This window comes from Electrona antarctica, assembly GCF_951216825.1.
Source record: "Electrona antarctica genome assembly, chromosome: 11".
Taxonomy (NCBI): domain Eukaryota; kingdom Metazoa; phylum Chordata; class Actinopteri; order Myctophiformes; family Myctophidae; genus Electrona; species Electrona antarctica.
The window spans coordinates 30,541,870-30,562,486 of NC_136792.1; the positions used below are offsets into that span (position 1 = coordinate 30,541,870).

General features: G+C 43.4%; 2 protein-coding genes across 2 annotated transcripts in view; both read left to right on the forward strand.

Annotated features, from left to right (window-relative positions):
* The first annotated feature begins 806 nt into the window (after positions 1–806).
* Positions 807–11,339, forward strand: dqx1 (DEAQ box RNA-dependent ATPase 1). Its single transcript, XM_079514280.1, has 12 exons — positions 807–1,075; positions 3,225–3,577; positions 3,662–3,855; positions 4,215–4,671; positions 5,156–5,440; positions 5,551–5,650; positions 6,342–6,500; positions 7,469–7,660; positions 8,271–8,396; positions 8,961–9,151; positions 9,601–9,791; positions 10,444–11,339. The coding sequence occupies exons 2-12, from the start codon at positions 3,284–3,286 to the stop codon at positions 10,646–10,648; spliced, it is 2,394 nt and encodes a 797-aa protein (XP_079370406.1). The 5' UTR covers positions 807–1,075; positions 3,225–3,283; the 3' UTR covers positions 10,649–11,339.
* Positions 11,340–13,378: 2,039 nt separating this feature from the next.
* egfem1 (EGF-like and EMI domain containing 1) overlaps positions 13,379–20,617 on the forward strand; it is a gene marked incomplete at its 5' end in the record, with an annotated part of 92,883 nt that continues 85,644 nt past the window's right edge. The window contains 4 exons of the mRNA XM_079514843.1: positions 13,379–13,461; positions 14,601–14,735; positions 15,299–15,408; positions 15,921–16,025. Of these exons, the coding sequence (XP_079370969.1) occupies positions 13,379–13,461; positions 14,601–14,735; positions 15,299–15,408; positions 15,921–16,025 (433 nt within the window). The remainder of the gene's footprint in view (positions 13,462–14,600; positions 14,736–15,298; positions 15,409–15,920; positions 16,026–20,617) is intronic.

A 20,617-nucleotide genomic window follows, 5' to 3' on the forward strand; every position in this document is an offset into this window, starting at 1 on the left:
GTATTGACACCAGAAGTAGGCCAAGTGAGACAATGCATTTGACCCCTCATGGGAGATGGATTGCTGAGGTGGAGCGCCACACCTATGTACCATCAGTTCCCTGTACTTACTGCACGACTTTGTTACACAAGCCTGCTACTGCACCCAGTCGGTAAGTGCGCCCTGCCCCTGACTGAACTGCCCAACTATCCCAAGGGCATAAGTGGGCACAAACAATTGGTATCCAAAACTGAAACAGTCAAACTTGCCACAAAGGAGTCGTGTCTCAGGCAAATCAAATAAAGTTTTTTATAAATAAATACACATGTAGATGAATAAAGATAAAATGGATGTAGGGTAGGTACATGTGAGAATATTGAGCATATTAGTTAACAAGAACTTCATAATACAAATCAAATTCACACTTCCCAATAGGTGAAGGGATAACTAAAATAACCAACTGATAAAGATGTATAATATCACAAGCCAATGGGAAATAACGCAACTACTACTGGAGGTTTTCGTAAACATGATAATTCGATGCAGTATTCATCCCATAATATCTTTCTAACATGGTTATGAATATGACAACAGACATACGCAATTTCAGTCGTATTTACTATGTATTACATTTGCACGTATAACATGCCCGAAATATAGACGCCATGTTGAATGTGGTTAATTCATCTGGGGGAAAACCGTAGCCCCTGGCATCATTCAGAGCAAATGAAACCTGAGGAGAGCAAATTCATCGGGTTCCCAGGATACAGTCGCAACAACATAAACAGCAGCTCCACCCATTCGACTGTGGACTCCACCTGCCCCACTGTGACACGCACGACGCGTCACGCGTGTGACACGGCACAAACATGGCGGAAATCCTGAGTCAATCATATCAACGATTATGATCGGTTCGTTCGTTTAATGGATCTCGGTCAGTGGTGAATTACGACACACAGGGAATGACCAAATGGGAGCGTGAAGGACAGATTACCCAGTTGTTCCCGTCATGGCTCTCCTAGACGTCACATGACAACAGATGAGATCAACATCACACGACTGTTTGTTTTCTACACAGACAAGACATCACCCGGAGGTATGATCACTGTCCGGGTCGGGATGTCCCGGTTTCTGGGTGTCCCGAGTTCCGACACATGTCTATCCTGTCAATTACAGGATAGACATGTTGTATAACAATTGTAATAATGCCTGTTTTCAGCCCATGCATAGACAACGTTGATGACGTTTATCGTGTTGTGTTCTGACCGCTGCAGTCACTGCCTCACTGCTGAAATAATTGCACCCTATCCTGATGAAAAGCGCCCATTGGTCCGCGTGCATGAATGATGAATGTGCGTGATCCAGGTCGTGCGCGGCCGCGTTCAGTTTCTATGGACTCACTCACTGGTGGTGACATCACATGAGATCAAATAATAAGGGCAGAGCTCTGGCGCTTATTTGTCCCACTGGAGTCTCTTGACAGTCACACCTGTGTCGCCCACCAGAGATAAGAGTGTTGTAAAAAGGCTTGTTGTGAAACAGTGATCTCTGCCCCCTTACACCAAAGGCTGTCATTCACTATGCGGAAATATAGAGTAAATGCATTTTTGTATCCCATTTTCACTGCCAAAGGAGGCATGTGTTTTTTGTAATGGCATTTAATCAATACAGGTCCAGTCCTCCTTGTTAGGCCTATGTCAGGCCCCACATCCCTTTCATTCTGAACAATAATTAATCAAGACAATAGGGAACAATTCAACAATATTAAGAAGTCTACCCAGCTCTTATCCAAGCCTCAGTTCTGCGGTCACTCCATTTCTCACATCTATTTCTAAACGCTGGTTATACGACCTGGGCAATGCCTTAATCCCTTATATTTTATTTAAAAAAAGAAAATGTTATGTTGCTATATACTGTACATATTGTAGCAACAAGAACCCCAAAAGGGGTTCCCCTCCTGAAGGGGTAAAACACCAAAAGGGGTTCCTGCCCAGAATATAAGCTGGTAATTTGTGGAAATACTAAACTGTCATACATGCTGAATGTTTTCCTTCCTTGTTCTGTGCTCTAATTTTGCCACTTTTCAAGAGAAAGTGTTTTTCTCAGAGTAAAATTTCCCTTGCCCCATACAGCACCTAGACAGATTGTCCTGCCTTTACACAGCTACTTACGAACAAAATCAATAATGTGACATGAAATTCAGGCAGAGCAGTGGTCTGTTACTGAGAGCAAAGGTCTGATATAAGGAAATACCCTACTATAGAGGGTATGCGCGTGACATCATCATCAAACCAGGAAGTTATGCAGGAACGCCTACTGAGTGGCAAAAAACTACTTTCTGGCCTTGACAGCCCATACATCCACACAGAAAAGTCATATCTGATTGCATTAAACAACATTAAACGATGTTAAACTCACTTTGCCTGTTGCTTTGCCACTCGATGTGTCATTCACTTTAAGCATGCACATACTCTCTATAGAATGTCTGGCTTGATTGACCAATCAGAATCAAGTATTCTGATTGGTCTAATATCTAATACTAATATCTGTCATTGGTCCAATTGTTCGTCAACATCAGTCTCTTGTCTCTACTGCATTTAATTATACTGCAATTATTAAAATGTTACAATATTCAGCTTCAGACTCTACTACATATTCAATTACTAATATTGAGATAACACCCTTAGTAAGTTAGTGCCATCCTGAGATGATGTGCCGCCTGAGTGCAGCTCAGTCAGGAGTGAGCTCCCTGCAAAGGCAACCATGAGGAGACATGCGAATCGATAGAGCTTTTTATACTGGAGTACCACCTAAGAAAATATGTTGGCTCTCCATCTACCACCATAATAAATATGATTTATGTATTATAAACTGTCTAATCACTAATCAGCACAACTGATGAAATTTCGAATGTGATTAATCCGTTCTCAAATCGTCTATTAACGGAACGGCTAGGTGTGCTGTCATGCCCATTTCAGCACGGCTGGATAGCCTATTTCAATTGCTTGGTCAGAACTACCTGTACTAATATAAATATTTAATTTCACTTTTGTCTTGTTTCTCCTCTTTTGGGCGACTCCTCTGTGTACCACCAGAGGGAGGGAGGCTCAAGTGCCACTAGTGGTACAAGTACCAGTGGTTGGGAATCTCTGCAATAGTACTGGAAGTTTGAAAGTTTGTGAGTGATCACTCAATAATTGGAAACAAATTCATTTCCCCCCCCCTCCCCCCCGTTTTTCTTTTAGGTAATCTTAAGCCTCTCCGTGAGGCTTTTACTTCGTCCATATTCTAATTTTCTCTGCCGATGATGCATCCAGCAAGCACCTCTACTTCACTGGCTCATCCCGGGCCTCTGGACACTCTCTCCGTCTCGTCCCTGCTTTCCAAGGATTTCGACGACGACGGCGAGGAGGAGGATCTCGGAGACCTGGAGGTGAACCCGTATGACGGCCTGCCCTTTTCCTCACGTTACTACGCCTTTTTGGAAGAGAGGCAGCGGTTGCCCGTTTCGAAGCTTAAGCGCAGTCTGCTAGAGCACCTGGAGGACCACAGCATGGTGCTGCTCAGTGCACCCAGCGGCGTCGGCAAGAGCACCCAGGTAGGACAGGATGTTTGTAAGATGAATTCCTGCTGGCCGCATTTACACTCGGGTTGAACTAATGTCCCTCTCCTCTTCCTCCAGGTGCCCCAGTGGTGTGTAGAGTATGCTTTGTCCCACGAGTTCTCTCAGGGGCTAGTGTGCTGCTCTCAACCACATTCTGTAGCGGCCGTGAGCCTGGCGCTGCGAGTGGCTGATGAGATGGATTTGAGCCTGGGTTTGGAGGTGGGATACAGGGTTCCACATGACGACAGCTGTACACCAGACACTCTGCTCAGGTTAGGAAGGATAATCAATATCACAGCAGAACCGTGTTAAAGGAACTATCCAACCATATAAAGCATTTTTAGGACACTTTATTAACACTGATTTAAAAACAACCCAGACGTAACCGTATTAATTAGTATATGATTAAATCATACCCATTCTTTCTTTTCTTAGATCTCAAGGAATGGTCTTATCTAAAATTCTGCATTTCTAAAACCAGGGACTTATGTGAACCAATCAGAGAGATGCCAGCTCATGGCATGAACAAATCGACAATGAGTTTTACCTATAGGCCTACTGTATATATTATTTATTATGAAATCTTTTTATATTGTTTACTCTTAATTTTTCCTCTTTGATTTGCACTCAGGTTTGTCAAAGACTCTATTCTGTTGGAGGAGATGATGTCAGATCCACTACTGCGGCAGTACGGTGTGCTCGTGCTGGATGAACTTCAGGAGCGCACCGTACCCACCGACGTCCTCCTCGGCCTGCTCTGTGATGTCTGTAGTCAGAGGCCACACGACCTCCGTGTGGTCCTGATCAGCCACCCGACACTGGTGCCCCGCCTCACCACATTCCTGGGGCCAGACATCCCTGTCCTCACACTGGACACTATAAGTACCGAGTTGCTTGACACGGACCAGGTAGGGGAGGTGGACACGGAGACAACAGAAAGGACGCTAGGGGGATCACGTGAGGTGGAGATAGTTTACCGCGAGCCACCACAGGGGAGAGAACCCTTGGTTGCAGCCTGTCACACTGTGCTGGATTTGCATCGCAGGGGCGAGGCAGGAGATGTGATGGTGTTCCTGGCAAGCACACAGGTACTGTACAATGTTGTTTTTGAGTGGTGGAAACCACTCCTACAACTGGCTTTGTTAGTTTACGTGTCTGTCTGTCTGTCTGTTCGTACCAAAAAATGAGCATGGTTGCTATGGTCACCCAGTTCACACGGGTGTGATTTCATTACGTCAGACATTACGTCAGACCACAGCTGATCATTCTATATAAGACCTTACACCACTCAGTTCACACGGGTGTGATTTTTTAATTATTATTATTCTTTTAATGGCCTATCTACAAGATCATTATGTGTTGGGTGCATTGTGAGCTTTTAGCTTGAAATCATTAATACATGTTTTGTTGTTTGTTTGGACTGATTTGAAAAGTCTAGTCTTAACCACCTGGATTTGAATCCTGTTCTCCCATATTAGTTTCCCATATGGATGAACAGGATTCAAATCCAGGTTAGAGTAAAACCAGTTGAATAAACAACAATGCCTCTTCATCTGATCCCTTTTACACCAGCAAATAGAAGAATGTGGTTTACTGCTAGAGAAGGAGTCTGTAGCACTAAGTCCTCAGCTGGGTCCATTGAAGATCGTGCCCCTCCATGCCAGCCTGGGCGCTGCAACCCAGCGAGTCTATGAGCTGGAGCCTGACGCTGGCCTCCACGGGGAGTCGAACGGTGCTGAAGAACCAGCAGGATCGGGGTTTAGACGGAGGGTTATTCTCTCAGACACCCTGGCTGAGGCGTCTTTCTCTATGACGGGTATCCGCTACGTGATAGACACAGGCCTTCAGCTCAGAACGGTGACTTCATGCATATCAATGACTAAAGTCAATTATATTGCAATGAAATATTTTTCCCCCTATGATTGCAGTCAGCTCAAAAATGACTTCTTATTTATTTATTTGAATAGGTTTACAATCCACAAATAAGAGCAAATTCTCAGGTCCTGCAGCCTATCAGCAAGCACCAAGCAGACATCCGCACTCAGAAGGTCAACAGTTCTCTGCCAGGTACGTCAGAACTCATGGTTTTCTGGCAGCCACATTGGAATATGGTCAGAATCATCTTTATTATTATTTTATTTTTTTAAGATGTATTTTTAGGCTGTTCATAGGACAGTAGGCTGACAGGAAATGGGGAGAGGGAGATGTGAAGTGACAAAGGTTGTCTGCATCTGGATTTGAACCCGCAACAGTGCAAGTCCATCTTTTGGATTGTTTCCAGAAAGAGAAAGAAAAGAATGAAGGGGGAATACCACCAATGGAGGTTGTGGGTTCGAATCCACAGTGCTGCAACCGGCATTGTCGGGCTTCAATGTGAACAAAATTGGCCCGTGTTCGGCTTCCCGGGCGGGGAGGGTGATATTGTGGTACGGGCTGGGGCAGCACATCAATGGGGAGTGTTGGGCAGGACGAGTAGGACGAAGGCTCTACGTCCCTGTTAATAATAAAATGGTTCAGCTTGGTGTCGACAATCTCTGTTGTGAAGCCGTAAGTTACGCTTGCACCAAAACTATGGGAAACTCAGGACAGTCAAAGATTAAATGTTTGAAATGCAGATGCATGGTGCTGCAGTTCAGCTGCGTTCAGCTGTATAAAATCTACAATCAGCTCATAGGGTTCATTTAACTCTGAGAGTGCAGAAATGGACCTGTCAGGGTTCAATTGTCTAATACCAGTCTCCTTTATGTCTGTTCTTCAGGACTGTGTTTGCGTTTATACCCCAAGTCACTGTACGAGGAGGGAATGAAGGAAGCTCGCTGTCCAGGTGTGTCAGAGGAGAACCTCAGCCACCTAGTGCTGCTGCTCAAGAGACTGGACATCGCTGACATGGGACAGTGCAAGTTCCTGGACAGACCAGGTACCTTACGATGCTACCATCTCTGCTGAAAAATTCATTCAAATAACTCTTTAGCAGTGGTCTGTCATATTGAGTACACCACTGTTTCTCAACGTTGGGTTCCGGGGACCCGGTGACGGGCTGCCAGATAGACCAGGCACACGCAGTAGAACCACTTCCGTTCTACTTCCTATCGCAACAAGGCTGTTAATTTGCTTACAATTTCATCATGGTTTACATTCACCATCGTTGTATTCGTAGGATACACTGACACCACGCTAGACAGGAACGCCTAAAAACGTCACATCCGGTTTTAGCCTGGGGTAAGAATTTTCTATGGCTGCCAATGCAACTTGGTCCAATCCTTAATCACATACGGACAAACATCTATGCCGATGCTATCTAACTTGCGGAGGTAGCATGCCTTGTCCACGGGCAACAGATCTTTCAACTTATGGCATTGCAAATACGTTTGATAATCGCTACTCTGCTCAATATTGTTTTGAAAATGCCGCCAATTGCATTGCAGTGAACGAGCGCAAATCACAACTTCCCCCGGTTGTGGGCGGAGTCACAGTTTGAGGCGCTGTTTACGCGCCGTGGTGTCAGTGTATGAGGGAGCACCAAATATCGCCTACGGCTCTGCATCAATGTAATAAACAAAACGTTGTGAGCCATGATGTCACATGTTTTGCGGATTCACCGTTTTGCACATGGAGACAGCAGGAGACGGCCTTTTCAAAGATTTCCACTCTGGAAGGAATTTTCGGGGGTTGTGTTTTCAACCCCCAAAAACGCTGTTGTTGTCTAAACGGATCCCTGCAAATAATACTTTATTTTGCCATTTTCTATGGACACCGTTCTCATGGTATTACTCACTCAATTAAAATGAAAATAATGCATAAATATCAAGTCAGGTGTAGTCCTCCATTACGTCACAGGGCAGACTTGCCAATGTGTTAAATGACGTGTATTTGTTGTATGTCTAGACCCTGAGGCTCTAATGCAGGCTCTGGAGGACCTTGATTACCTGGCAGCTCTGGATGATGATGGGAATCTGTCAGAGGTGGGGATCATCATGTCGGAGCTTCCGTTAGCGCCCCCTCTGGCCAAGGCCGTTATTGCTGCCTGCGAGTACGACTGTGTGGATGAACTGCTGACCATCGCTGCCATGCTAACAGGTAACACAATATAAAGTCCCATGAGATAATTGTGCTGTCACACTAGACTACTAGGGAGGGCTGTTGTGCTGTAAGCACAGCTGTGATCCGACTGTCAGTACGGAGAAGCGAAATTACAAATCTAAATATCACCCGTAATCCCAGCTCTCCAAATAACTGACAGGCTAATGTAGCTAGCAGTGAATAATTCCAGCTTGGTTGTACCGCATGTACTCAACGAATGCCTCTTGTCCAATCAAATGACGTGATCAGCAATATGGACTCAATGTGAACCACATTAAAGGTACTACTACTTTCAGACGGGCATCAATTAACGTCGCCTGGATCAACGACAGGTCTGCTCCAGGTCTGCTCATGAGGGGCGTGACAACACAAGCGTACAAAAGCTCAACACAATCCAGGTCTAGTCAGTCACGGGCGTGTGTACAGAACGATCACCCGCGCGTCAATTTCACAGGACCGCGCCCACGTAAATACACGTGCGTTGTTGCCCCTCAACTTCTCCACGCGTACAAAAAAACCACAGGTCTCATTGAAAATGAATTACTAGACACGTTAATCGCTGCCCATCTGAAAGTACCTTAACTCTGTGTCCTCTGTGTCCCACCAGCTCCACCTTGCTTCGCCAAGCCAGCTCCAAACAAAGAGGAGGCCGCAGCCAATATTCGACGCCCTCTACTGCACTCAGAGGGCGACCACCTGACTCTCATTAACATTTACAAAGCCTTCACAGAGCGTACGTCTGAGCACGCAGACTGGGTTGATCCACTGAAAAGCTTCAGTATGATCAAGTTAATTTATAAAAACACACACACATATGCGCACGCACGCACGTACGCACGCACACACACACACACACACACACACACACACACACACACACACACACACACACACACACACACACACACACTTCCCAACAGCAATGATATGTAGTTGACATGTAGCACACATGCTTTCCTGGATTGAACGGGTTAAAGTAATCTAAATCTAGATTTCTTTTTGTCTTTTTCTAGATGAAATATAATTTATTTACATTTAAATAAATTATATTTACTTATCTTGTTAATACAATGTCATTTTTACATTTTCAAAAGTCACATTAAGCCTAATATTCAAACATCAAGTGACTGTTACACTGGAACGAATGAGAAATACCACACACGCTACTGAATGACTCTAAAGACCTTTAAAGTGTTCATGATTATTATTCAATATTTCTGCATACTGTATAATACTATACCGGTACTTTATTTAACCTTGATGGTCATAATATGTCTGTGTGATATTGACATTACAGATAATCAGGATGAGACATGGTGTGCGACAAACTTCCTCAATCCTGCTGCCTTACGATTGGCCGTGACAATCAGAGCGGAGCTGCTAGAAGTGATGCAGCGAATCGAGTTGCCTGTATCACCTCCTGCATTCGGTTACCAAGACAACTGCACTAACATCAAGCGGGCTCTCATCTCTGGGTTCTTCCTGAAAGTAATCAGACTATTATATTCACATGGAATTCATCCTTCATGTTGTTTATTTTTGTAGCAATTCAATTCTGTTATTTCACTTTAATTAAGGGTTGGAAGGTTACCTTTTTAATTACTATTTGATTACTTTATAAAGGGATGTTTTAAATCAGGTTAGTATTTATTATACTATCAAGAAATGTCCTAGTGCAGCAAGACATTATGAATACTCTGTGTTTAGTGATTCAAGGTTTAACATCATTGAAGCTTGTTTTGGTGTTTCAAAATAAAATATCAAAACAAAGATAAGATATTCATCTGTTACTACTACCCGCCTTGAAGTCTTTACTGTCTGAAATTGTGTGACTCCATTGCATGTGATCCTTTACTTGCTAATCCTGCTTGACTTAATGACCTCAACTGATTTTCTTTACAGTCCTGTTGGAATTGAAATGCTTTTTTGTGCATTAGGTGGCCCATGATGTGGACGGCTCAGGGAACTATGTTTTATTAACTCATCGCCATGTGGCTCATCTCCACCCTTCGTCGTCCTACCTGTGTCGCCAGCCCTGCCCCAGCCCCCCTCCCTGGGTCCTGTATCACGACTTCACCATCTCTCATGATAACTGTATCCGCACCGTTTCAGAAGTCCACCCGCACATGTGAGTTTCCTCCTGAGTACAGTATGTTGTTAAAGGGGAATATCACTCATTTTCAACATTTTACCATGTCATTAATATACCTTAGAGCTGTTGTGTGGAAACAATAAAAAAGTCCCCCCATTCTATGTTTCCTAGAGAAATCATTAACACAAAAATCATTAACATGGTGAATCACATCTTGATGACATCATCAAGATGTGATTCACCATGTTAATGATTTTGTCAGACCTCTAGTTCTAGGAAACACAGAATAGGGGGACTTTTTTATTATTTCCACACAACAGCTCTAAGGTATATTAATGACATAGTAAAATGTTGAAAATGAGTGGAATGCCCCTTTAAGGGGACACTTTTGTCATTGCAATACATTGTCCTTGTTTGGACTGGGTACTTAGAGTTAACCCTAATTAAAGGCAAGCTCTATGTATTTCTCTCTCTCGCTCTCTCTCTCTCCCCCCCCTCTCTCTCTCACTCTCTTTTCTTTTTTTAAACAATTCCTACTATACTGTTTCTCAGAATACTGAGGTGTTTTCCCCCCTCACAATCGCAACTTTATATCGTAATTCTTATGTTTTTTTCTTTGAATTTCCCATCTAACAACTGTGAGACAAAAAAGATAAACAAGCATTTGCTCTTTCTCTCCTTGCTGTAGGCTTGCAGAGCTGACTCCTCAGTACTACCTGGGGAACCTTCCTTCCAGTGACGGCAAGGCTCTGCTAATGGAGCTGAGACACAGTATGGACCAGGAAGAGCAAGAGCACTCTGAGAGAGATACATACCACTCCTACAGAACTGGAGAGCTTGATCGGACTGGAGAAACTCTCGACCAAGGCCCCGAAATCTGTGTCCTCCAGTGAGAAGGTTCCTTGTGATGACAGACACTCTTTATGTTTTCAATATTTTAATTAAAACACGCCATGGGGGGTGGGGTTGCAAATCCTGAATGCAACTTCATCGGTTGTTCCTTTAGATATGACTGATTATGTAATTTTGACTTTGCCCTGACTGTGACTTTAACCTTTGAACTGTTTGACCCAATAGAATAGGTAATCATCTTGTCGGAGCAGCCTACTCATCGTTCCCACTTAGTTTCATGCCTCTCCGTTCTCCATTTATTTTGTTCACAGGTACACAGATGGCAATATCCTGCATGCACTTCCAACAACTTCATCTCTTGCTTTATTGTGTTATCAGTTCATCCTCTTAATAGTCAAATGTTTGTCTGGGAAATCTCAAGTTGTATTGGTTTTGATGTGATTGCAAAGGGAGTTTAAAAACCAAGCTGGGAGAACAATAATATATTGGGAATATATCTAATATATAAGCTTTTCATCTGAATATTTAAAAGTTCAGCAAACGATGATGTGTCACTCACTTCAATGAACACCATTTTTGCACGAGCTTAGATATGCAGATGTCCATTCACAGAGCGGATCAAGTGATGGACAAGTGATTCTCAGGGCTCACTGTGGTCTTTGATCAACATCCCAGCACTGTCCACTGTTGTACTTTGATACCTTTTTGAATAAAATGTGGGTATTATATTAAGACCTTGATTCTGCGTTTTCACTCAATTGAAGTATGAATGGTCAAAGATTTGTACTCAAAGTACTGTCAGTACAGTGTACAATAGAGTGTAGATGTCTAACAGGTAAAACTAGGTATATTTGCTATATAAGTCACTTGACTCCACTGTAAAAGGTTAAAGTAAATCTATTGATGATTTTAGTATCCTTGTATTTTTTATGGAGTTTGGGTGAGTTTTCCAGGGTGGACTACTGGACTTATCCCACTTCTGACATCACAAAACTGGTGAATTTGAGATAAGAGCAGATTTAGCTGTTCAAAATTTGAATATTTTGTAGTTTATGAAATTAAAATATGCCAAATTATAGCCTAAGCTACGTGCAATTTTAATTTTACTACATTATTTGAATATTGTGTAAAATCTTTAAGATGTACCTAAGTGAGTGACAAAAGCAACCCTCTTTGAGTGGGCTAGTGTAGTAAATAATAAGTAGGCTACACCTGCAGTGGTGTGTACGAGTCCCTACTCTACTCTTCCATTGAGGAATTTTGATTGATTGATTGATTGATTGAAATATTTATTAACAGTTTGCAGAATTACAGTACATTTCAAGCACAAACTCAATACAAAGACTGTTAACTGTGAGTGGACGACCCAATTAAGCATTACACTTGTTTACAAGAGGGTCCACCATGTTCAATTCATCAAAATTTAGATTTAGAGAACCTCAACCTGCACATGTCGAGTAGGACATTAGGCCTACTTGTAGAAACTGGGTCTAGCTCTAATGCGTTCATCAGATGGCATTAGGGCTATGGACCAGAGCTAAACACCGATTATTATTATTGTCTCCACCAGGCCGAAGGCATGGGGAGAGAGTATGTTTTGCACTCCGTCCGTGTGTGTGTGTCCGTCCGTCCGTCCTTCCTTCCGTCCGTCTGTGTACAGCTAATCTCCGGCACCGTTAACCCGGTCGATGCCAAACTTTGCACACACACTCCCTGGATGCCAACGATGAACCTCTGCCCCGCATTTTCCAGAACGGCCTGTTATAGCGCCACCATGAGGCAGCTTTTCACATTTTTACCTAAAACTGCACCGATCTGCGTGAAACGTTGCATGCACACTCCCTAGAGGCCAAGGACAAACCTCTGACCTGCATTTTCCGCATCTGCCTTTTATAGCGCCACCAGGAGGCCGACTTTTGTAAAACACATTTTGTGATATTACTCCTCCAGATTCTGTCCAAAAATCTCACAAATCGTTACACAGTATCTCTATGGTCATGTGCTCAAGTCGGATCTGTCCGATATTTCATATTCCATCCTAATTGGCTATAATTGGCTTTCACAGTTTGCAAGATTGCCCCGTTTTGAACAAAAGCCTCAAATCATGAACGCAGCATGCAATTTACGTGAAATCTTTCACACATTTTCTTACTAGGCTGAGGAATATATCCCACCCTTTTCACATTGGCCTGTTATAGCGCCACCAACAGGTTGCTTTTTGAAAAACACATTTTTGGAACAAAATGCCTCAAGTCATCCAATTGCCATCAAAGGCAAACATGTTTATATTACTCCTAAACATTTTGCCAAACATCTCACACAGTCCTATCCTCCTGGTGGAGACCTGTGCCCAGAAGGGCACTTTTTCTAGTTTTAACCGTGTGACTGTTGGTGAGGGTGGAATTTGAATGACACTGCGTTCCCAGTGCGTCCACTCCACTGCACAAACGTTCATCCCACTCAGAGACACGACACGACAAGTGGACCAGACCAGAGAGAGACACCAGAGGCAGAGAGAGAGTGAGTGAGTCCAGACTGTGCAGAGCTGCAGAGTATTACAGCATTGTAGTGTTACTAGTGTAGCCCCGTCGGGACAGTCTGACTGGTGTGTAGCCGGGCTAACTGTTTTCAACACCGGGTCTCTCAAGGCATGCGCTCAATTCAATGTCAGGATCCTGACATCCTCGAGGATGTGATATTTGAGGACAAAGGCTGCTGCTCCATCTGAACACCAAACTTCTTCTCTCGCTCTTTCTTCAATAAGATTAATAATGTTCTTGGACATTATCTTTTGGTGTGTAATATCGTTTAACACAGCACGCATCGCATCGTCTGTGGAGTTGCAGGATGGCATGTAAGTGTTTTGCAATTTTGTTCGAACTCATTCATGAATAGAATTGTCTTGTCAGACTATTTACATTTTAAATTTAAAAACAGTAAACAGTAAATGCTTGCTTGGTCGTGTGATATTATTCGCACTGGATGTACAGGTTAATTAAAAGATTAATCTTTGACATTTTTGCAATTGTTGCATGCTGCCTGCTATTCTTTAACTCTTTTGAATGTTGTTTTGTATTCACTATTTGGCCAGTAGGAGGAGCACTTTCCTGGCCCCTGCTATGATGTTGTCCATGCAGTATATTATATTGTACTGTTGATGCATATTGCAGATTATTTGGACTATGCACGCTTTGCTAACCTTATGACACGTTTTAGAAACTAAATGGTGTGCTGGACATGTACACTAGAGAATTTTTCATGACCAGGGAGGGTTAGTACTTCCTCTAATTAACCCATGGCAGCTCAATATTGAATCCAGATGGTCTGCTGCAAATACACCTCTGGATTCTGTTCTGAGTACCTGCCCCAATAACACCAGTATGGGCTGTGATTTCAAGTGATGTAGGCTTACTGCACATCTGTGTACAATAAAATAGAGAGATGTACTGTTTACACTCTGTATACAGCATTACCTACACAAAGCCACACGGCAGACACATGCAAACGAGTTTCCTGTGGTGTTTAAATTTGTTGTTTATTGGGTGGTCAAACCATGGCATTTTTGGAGCACACGTGATCATGCTACAGTATACAACTTTAGAAACATAGTATACTAAGTATACTATTGCTCCGTATGGGTCCCTTTGTTTGAGTGCAGCATTATGTGTAGCAAGTTACAGTTCATGTCTGCATCTGTTCTGGAGCAAGCCCATGCTGGAAGAAGTACTCTGATTTTGAAGTAAAAGTTGCAATACGACAATGTGGAAATACGCTTACGAGTAAAATATAAGTACAAGTAAAAGCATTAAAGTACCAAATGTAAATGTTAGCACTTTTGTGTCTAACACAGCTAGCCTGTTTGTGAACATTTCACCATCCCACCTTTCTCTGTGTGTGCCTCGATCTCTTTTCCATTCCACTTTTTTCATTTGTCTGTCTGCATATCCCTGTCTTTCTCTTCTGTCTTGTGTGTTTGTGTGTTTGCGTGTGCAGGCCAAATGTGTGTGCCGACCAGGAGGTGTCCATGCTGGGGGCACGTCAGCCTTGTGTCCAGGCATTCACCCGTATGGTCAAGGTATGGAGGCAGGGTTGCACTGACCACCGCTGGTGTGTGGGCTACGAGAGGAGGTGAGGACCACTATTACATTTACAATGAACTAGATCTTTTCTAATGTTTTCATGATTAGGCCAATTCAATGAAAATACACAGGGGAATCTCATTTAAATGTATAATTATTGTAGATTTAAACACACCCACAGCTGGAAGATGTCCAGCACAAACTTCTTGGGCTTTTGGTCAATGACCTATGTCTTGGCTGTTTATTCACTCTGTGGTACTTTCATAGTAGTAAGTAGTAACCTTTGAGGGGACAGTGCTTACAGTATCTTCAATTGTCCCCTCCCAGATATATTGCCACTGTGACCTTCAGATTGCAAGCATGATTCACGTTCTGGTCTACACAACAGTGTAGACCAGAAACAAGTATATACAACATGGTGGGAATGTAATTTAGTGTGATCAAAGAAAGCATCACATACAACTCACACACACAATTCTGTTTGATTTGTTTAATTCTTCATCATGACACAGAATGTTTATAGACAACTAAGACGCACTAGACAGTCAGCAGTATTTATATACAAACTGAATTCATATTTTTCTGCAACACTGTAACGTTTTTCTTCTTCAGGACAGGCTACTATACCGCCTACAGGCAGGTGTATAACATGGATTTGCACACAGTCTATAAGTGCTGTCCTGGGTGGATGCAGAAGGGTGATGAAAGGGGCTGTTTGCACAGTAAGTAGTGATGCTTCATTTACAGTTTTAATTCATTCATTCAATTTCATCAATATGGTTGAATGGATCCATTCATCCATCTATCTATCATCCATGTGTCCATCCATTTGATGGAATGGATAGATAAGGATATAATAAGGAAAAGACACTTTCCATCTACAAGCTCACAATGCATCACAACAAATTTTAACACTTTAAGACATTCTACCTTTCCAAAAACAAAATGCATGTATTTATCCCCACCGGCGATACAAAATGATTGATGTAATACCTCTGGGGGTACATCAAAAGCAGAGGCATGGATTTCCCTCACATCTTCCCAAGTGAATTGAACTTGACGGAGGACTTGAGGGTCGTCTGTCAAACCATTGGATAGATGGACGGACGGACGGACAAGACGGATAGATGGATGGATGGAATAGATAGATGGGTGAACAAACTGATGGCCAAACACAAATAATAATAATAAGTTATGTTCTATAATGATGAATGTGGCACTTTGTGCTGTGCAGGGGTGTGTGGTGCCAATACCTGCTTCAATGGAGGCAGGTGTGCAGAGAGCGGAGACCAGATATGTCAGTGTCCACAAGGCTTCCAAGGGACACGCTGTCAACATGGTGAGTTATCACTCACACGCATGTGCGTGCCTGGTGGCTCAGCCAGTTAGTGCACAGACCATTATGGTCCAAGCAAGGGAGTGCGAGGACTGACCCTCCGTTTTGTCTCCTGTGTATCTCCTCTCTCTCTGCCCTTGGTTTCTCATCTCTCTCCGTGCTCCTGTCTGAAATAATAAAGCATACAAATGCCAAAAAAAAATCTATCACCCACACTCACGCAAAGCATGTATTGACCAGTTATGTGTTAAGCTAATTGAGTGTTGTACTGCTGCTCTGAGACCGCGCTTCCCACGTCTTCAGGAGAGAGTGTGTTGTTAAAGTTCCAGGGGAACGAGATCAGACCTCATGCTTTCAGTTTGTAAAAGGATAAATGAGTCTATCCAGATGCTGTGATTGGCTCAGACCGCTCTGTGGGGAACTCTGGGTTTATTAAAGGTAGCATAAGTGCAGTCTAGGAAGAGCAGCTACCTTTGAAGACTGGAGCCAGGGGGGCTGTGGCTAACTCAACCCTGCATTCGTTCTCAGAAATCTGGATGTTAATGAGGGCACGTGCTGTGCTGTTGAAGAAGTCACCATGACACTATAACAGAGTTTGTAACGTGTTATAAACTCAAGAGACAATTTACGGCAGGTGAAATTGATAGTAGCAAGAACCAGACAAGAGTAAAATAAATTATGACGAGAATTATTACCTCTTACATTTGAATCATTAATTAAACAACATCACTTACGTGCTACCTGAATTGAGCACTTTTGAATTAGACCATTTAAAAGGAGGCAAACATGTCTATCTCTCTCTCTAGCATGCATCTATGCTCACACATTCACGCACACGCACGCACAAACATATGCACAAACATGCACACTCAAACCTGAAACCGGACCTGCCACCTTTAGGTTCAGCTCAACAATCTTGACCCAGGGTGTGAGCTGGTACAATGCAGAGCTGTTCCTCTTCAGTCAGATCAGTGTGTTTTCTGTTCTGACTTTTATTTGACCCCCTGTGATCTAGGTCAACACCAACACACACAGGATGACTTTTAGTTTCCCATTCAAGACAAGGTTACACCCCCTCCCCCCAACCTCCCCCGTACACACGCACGCACACACACACGCACGCACGCACGCACGCACGCACGCACGCACGCACGCACGCACGCACGCACGCACACACACACACACACACACACACACACACACACACACACCTTATTTGAAAATTATTTCCATATTTCCATTAACCTCTGAGGGACAGTGCCAAAATATGAAGCATCACATGTGTCCATGCACGCATGCATGCACAGCACACGCGCTTGTATTACTAAACATTTGAGGACAATTTGCTCTAAATGCTCACCTCAAACTTCATATTTTTCTCTAAAATTATTTTTTAACCATAAAACTAAAAACATTCTCAAGGACAGAGGCGTATCTACAATGAGGCGAGGACAGGCGTCCGCCTGTCCAAATCCATTTCTGCCTGGCTGATCCATACACTGAGGACAAAAACAAGACCTGAGAACTATTAGTGGACAGCGGATTGGCCGTTGCGCGTATAGAGCCCCTCAATCACCCATTCGAATGCAAATGCATGGCCTTTGTATCCTATACTGTCTGGCAGGTATATCTCTTTGGAAACCTTTAGTGCTACTGATTGTGAGAGGGGGGGACGACAATTAACACATCTTGCCTGGCCAAAATGTAATTCCTGGAAACGCCACTGCTCAAGCACCAGGAAAATAGTCATCCCATGGCAATTTCTCAAATTCTGCTATACATTTGGGGACTTTTGGCTCTCACAAGTATAGTAATACAAGCACACACACAAACACATGCACACACAAACACTCAACTTCCCTCCTGTTTGAACTAAGAAAAGAAGGCCTATGCCTGCTGGTTCTACACAGAGCTCTTCCGCTGGCTGAGAGATTTCACAGGGACACGTCACAGTTTGTTTGTGGGAGCTCTTCATGCTCGTTTGTTTTCACAGAGTGTCTTTGGTTTTCACACAGCGGGGTGGACAGCCTTTTCTCTTCCTCTTTGGCTTTCCAATCCTCCTTCTCTACCTCAGTCTGCACCCCATATACCTCAGTCTGCACCATCAGCCCTCGTTTTTCTCTTGTCCTTAACCACTCTATACTTCCTAAACTGTACACAACTTGTCTCTGTACTTGCAATCTGACAGTTCCTCCATTGGCATGTTGTGAGCTTGTAGATCTGGTATTTTTGCTATTGTCACAATGAAGTTATGCAATTTAGATATTATCAAACACAATATTAAACATGTCAGGTTTCCCAAAAAGGTAAATACATGTATGTAATTAAGTCTGATCAGAAGCAGGGATAAAACATAGCCTACAAAGGCAGAGGCATGGATGGATTTAGACTCCCCAAATCGCCATCAGCAAAACCAAGGCTGGTTGCAGCCATATTTATTGTATGGTCATAGTGTAAGCCAGGGATCTCCCCACCTGTACCTCTGCTCAGCGCATCATTTCTACTCTGTAAAATGTTGGGGTCCAGTGTTGAGGTTATTTTTAGACCATGGTGACTACACTTTTATAGCCAAAACGTTTGTTGGGAATCTTAATGGAAAATCCTTTTTAGAGTCCGTTAGGGATGCTATGATATATTGAAGCAATATTTTAGATTGTTTTTAGAGGCCTAATGGACAGACCAGCAGCATTTCAAGTCCTACAGTACATTTCTGAAATAGATGCCCTAAGGGGAAACTTAAAGTATTTCGGTTTTTACAGTATGGTATGAGGTTCTGGGCTGGCTATACGTTTAACGATTATGTAACGATAAACTATCCATATTGCTCTGCATACTTATCTATCACTCCCTGCATTTTCACGGTGCACAGTTGAATCATCAGTGTTAATCTATCCATTTGTAACTCAGAGAGAGTATTAATGCAACAAATGTTACATTTTGTACAATCTCTGAGTTAAATGGACGCAGAGGATTTGACTGTGCAGTAGTTTGGGTTCCTGAGGTCCTGCCTCTCTTGAAAGCTGAGCTTTGCTCATTGACTGTTAAAGCTATTAAGGACAAAGTGACGAAAAGGATCAGGAAAGAAAAAGGACCAGGAAAGTGTGTGTGTGTGTGCGTGTGCATGTGCGTGTGCGTGCGTGCGTGCGTGCGTGCGTGCGTGCGTTTCTACTCTGTAAAAATGTTGGGGTCCAACATGCATCCATGTTGTTGGTGGGAATAGAGACAGCAGTTGACCCTCATTGAAGGTTTCTTTTTTCAGTATTTGTTATAGAGTATACAGCTTACAGATGTGATGTGACAACTAAGTACGATCTAATCTTGGGCATTGTGAGAGAGCTAGAGAACATGTGACAGAACATGTAAGTTGCTGTTCTCACGACTATGCTAAATCAGTCTTTATCGGCCCCCATGAGTCAGAGACTGCTGTCTCTCTCTGCTCATCTGCTCTCAACAGCCTCTGCTAAACCACAGTAGTTTAAAGAAATGCATGTAGAATAACAATAACAATAGCCCTGACACTGAAACAGCAATTTGGTGTGATACAGATATATTTGAGTTGAGAGAAAGCACTTGTTGATACTGCATCTCTTGTGTGTGTGTGTGTGTGTGTGTGTGTGTGTGTGTGTGTGTGTGTGTGTGTGTGTGTGTGTGTGTGTGTGTGTGTGTGTGTGTGTGTGTGTGTGTGTGTGTGTGTGTGTGCGCGTATGTGTACAGAAAACATAAAAAAGCAGATTCAAATTGTCATGCGCAATGGGTCATTGAAACCCTTTAATCTGTGCGCCAGTGTCGTGTGTGAAAAAAGCCAGTCTACAAGCCCACAGCACCGCAGTGCATGTGTTGTAGATCTGCTATTTTAGGCACACGACATTGGCACACAACTAAGTATAAATCAGGCTTAACTCATGTCACAAGCACCTTGAATTGTTCACAGCTACACAAAATGCAGAGCATTAGGGCAATGAGCAGTGGGATCATCAACCGCATCTTTTCAGCACAACTCGGGCTCCTATAGAGGGAGAATACATGCTGACAGGAACATGTAAGAAAACCCTGGTCTCTGGGAACAGTTTCGAGGAGAATCCTTGCTCTGCTCTCCCTCCTCTTTTCAGCACTCATCATCGGCTGGCCTCCTGTGAACATCCTCCCTTTGGTGTTCCTGCCAAGCTGTGGTGGTACCGCCTCTGTGTATGCTGGGGGGGGGGGGGGGTGGGGGGGGGGCAGCCACCCACCTGCTTCCAATTTCTGATATCGGAGAGACATCGGGGGGGGGGGGGGGGGGGGCATCCATGATGCCATGTGTCTCTGTCTCTGACACCAAGGCCATGGTGTTGACTGCACACTGCAGGTTGATGATAGCGAGCCTGGACATAACTCAAGCTTGCCTTAAAACACGATAGTGCTGTAGGCACTTGAGGTTTTGCTCTGTGATGGTGGCATTTACCCTTTGCCAGTTAATGACACCCCTGTGTCCCACTCTATTAGGCCTCAGACCAAGCATTGCTTTGGTGGAATGACTGAATTCATCAGCGGGAAAGAAGTTAAGGAAGTTAAGGCAACACAGAATAAACGATACAAAGAGTATGAAAAGGAGAAAT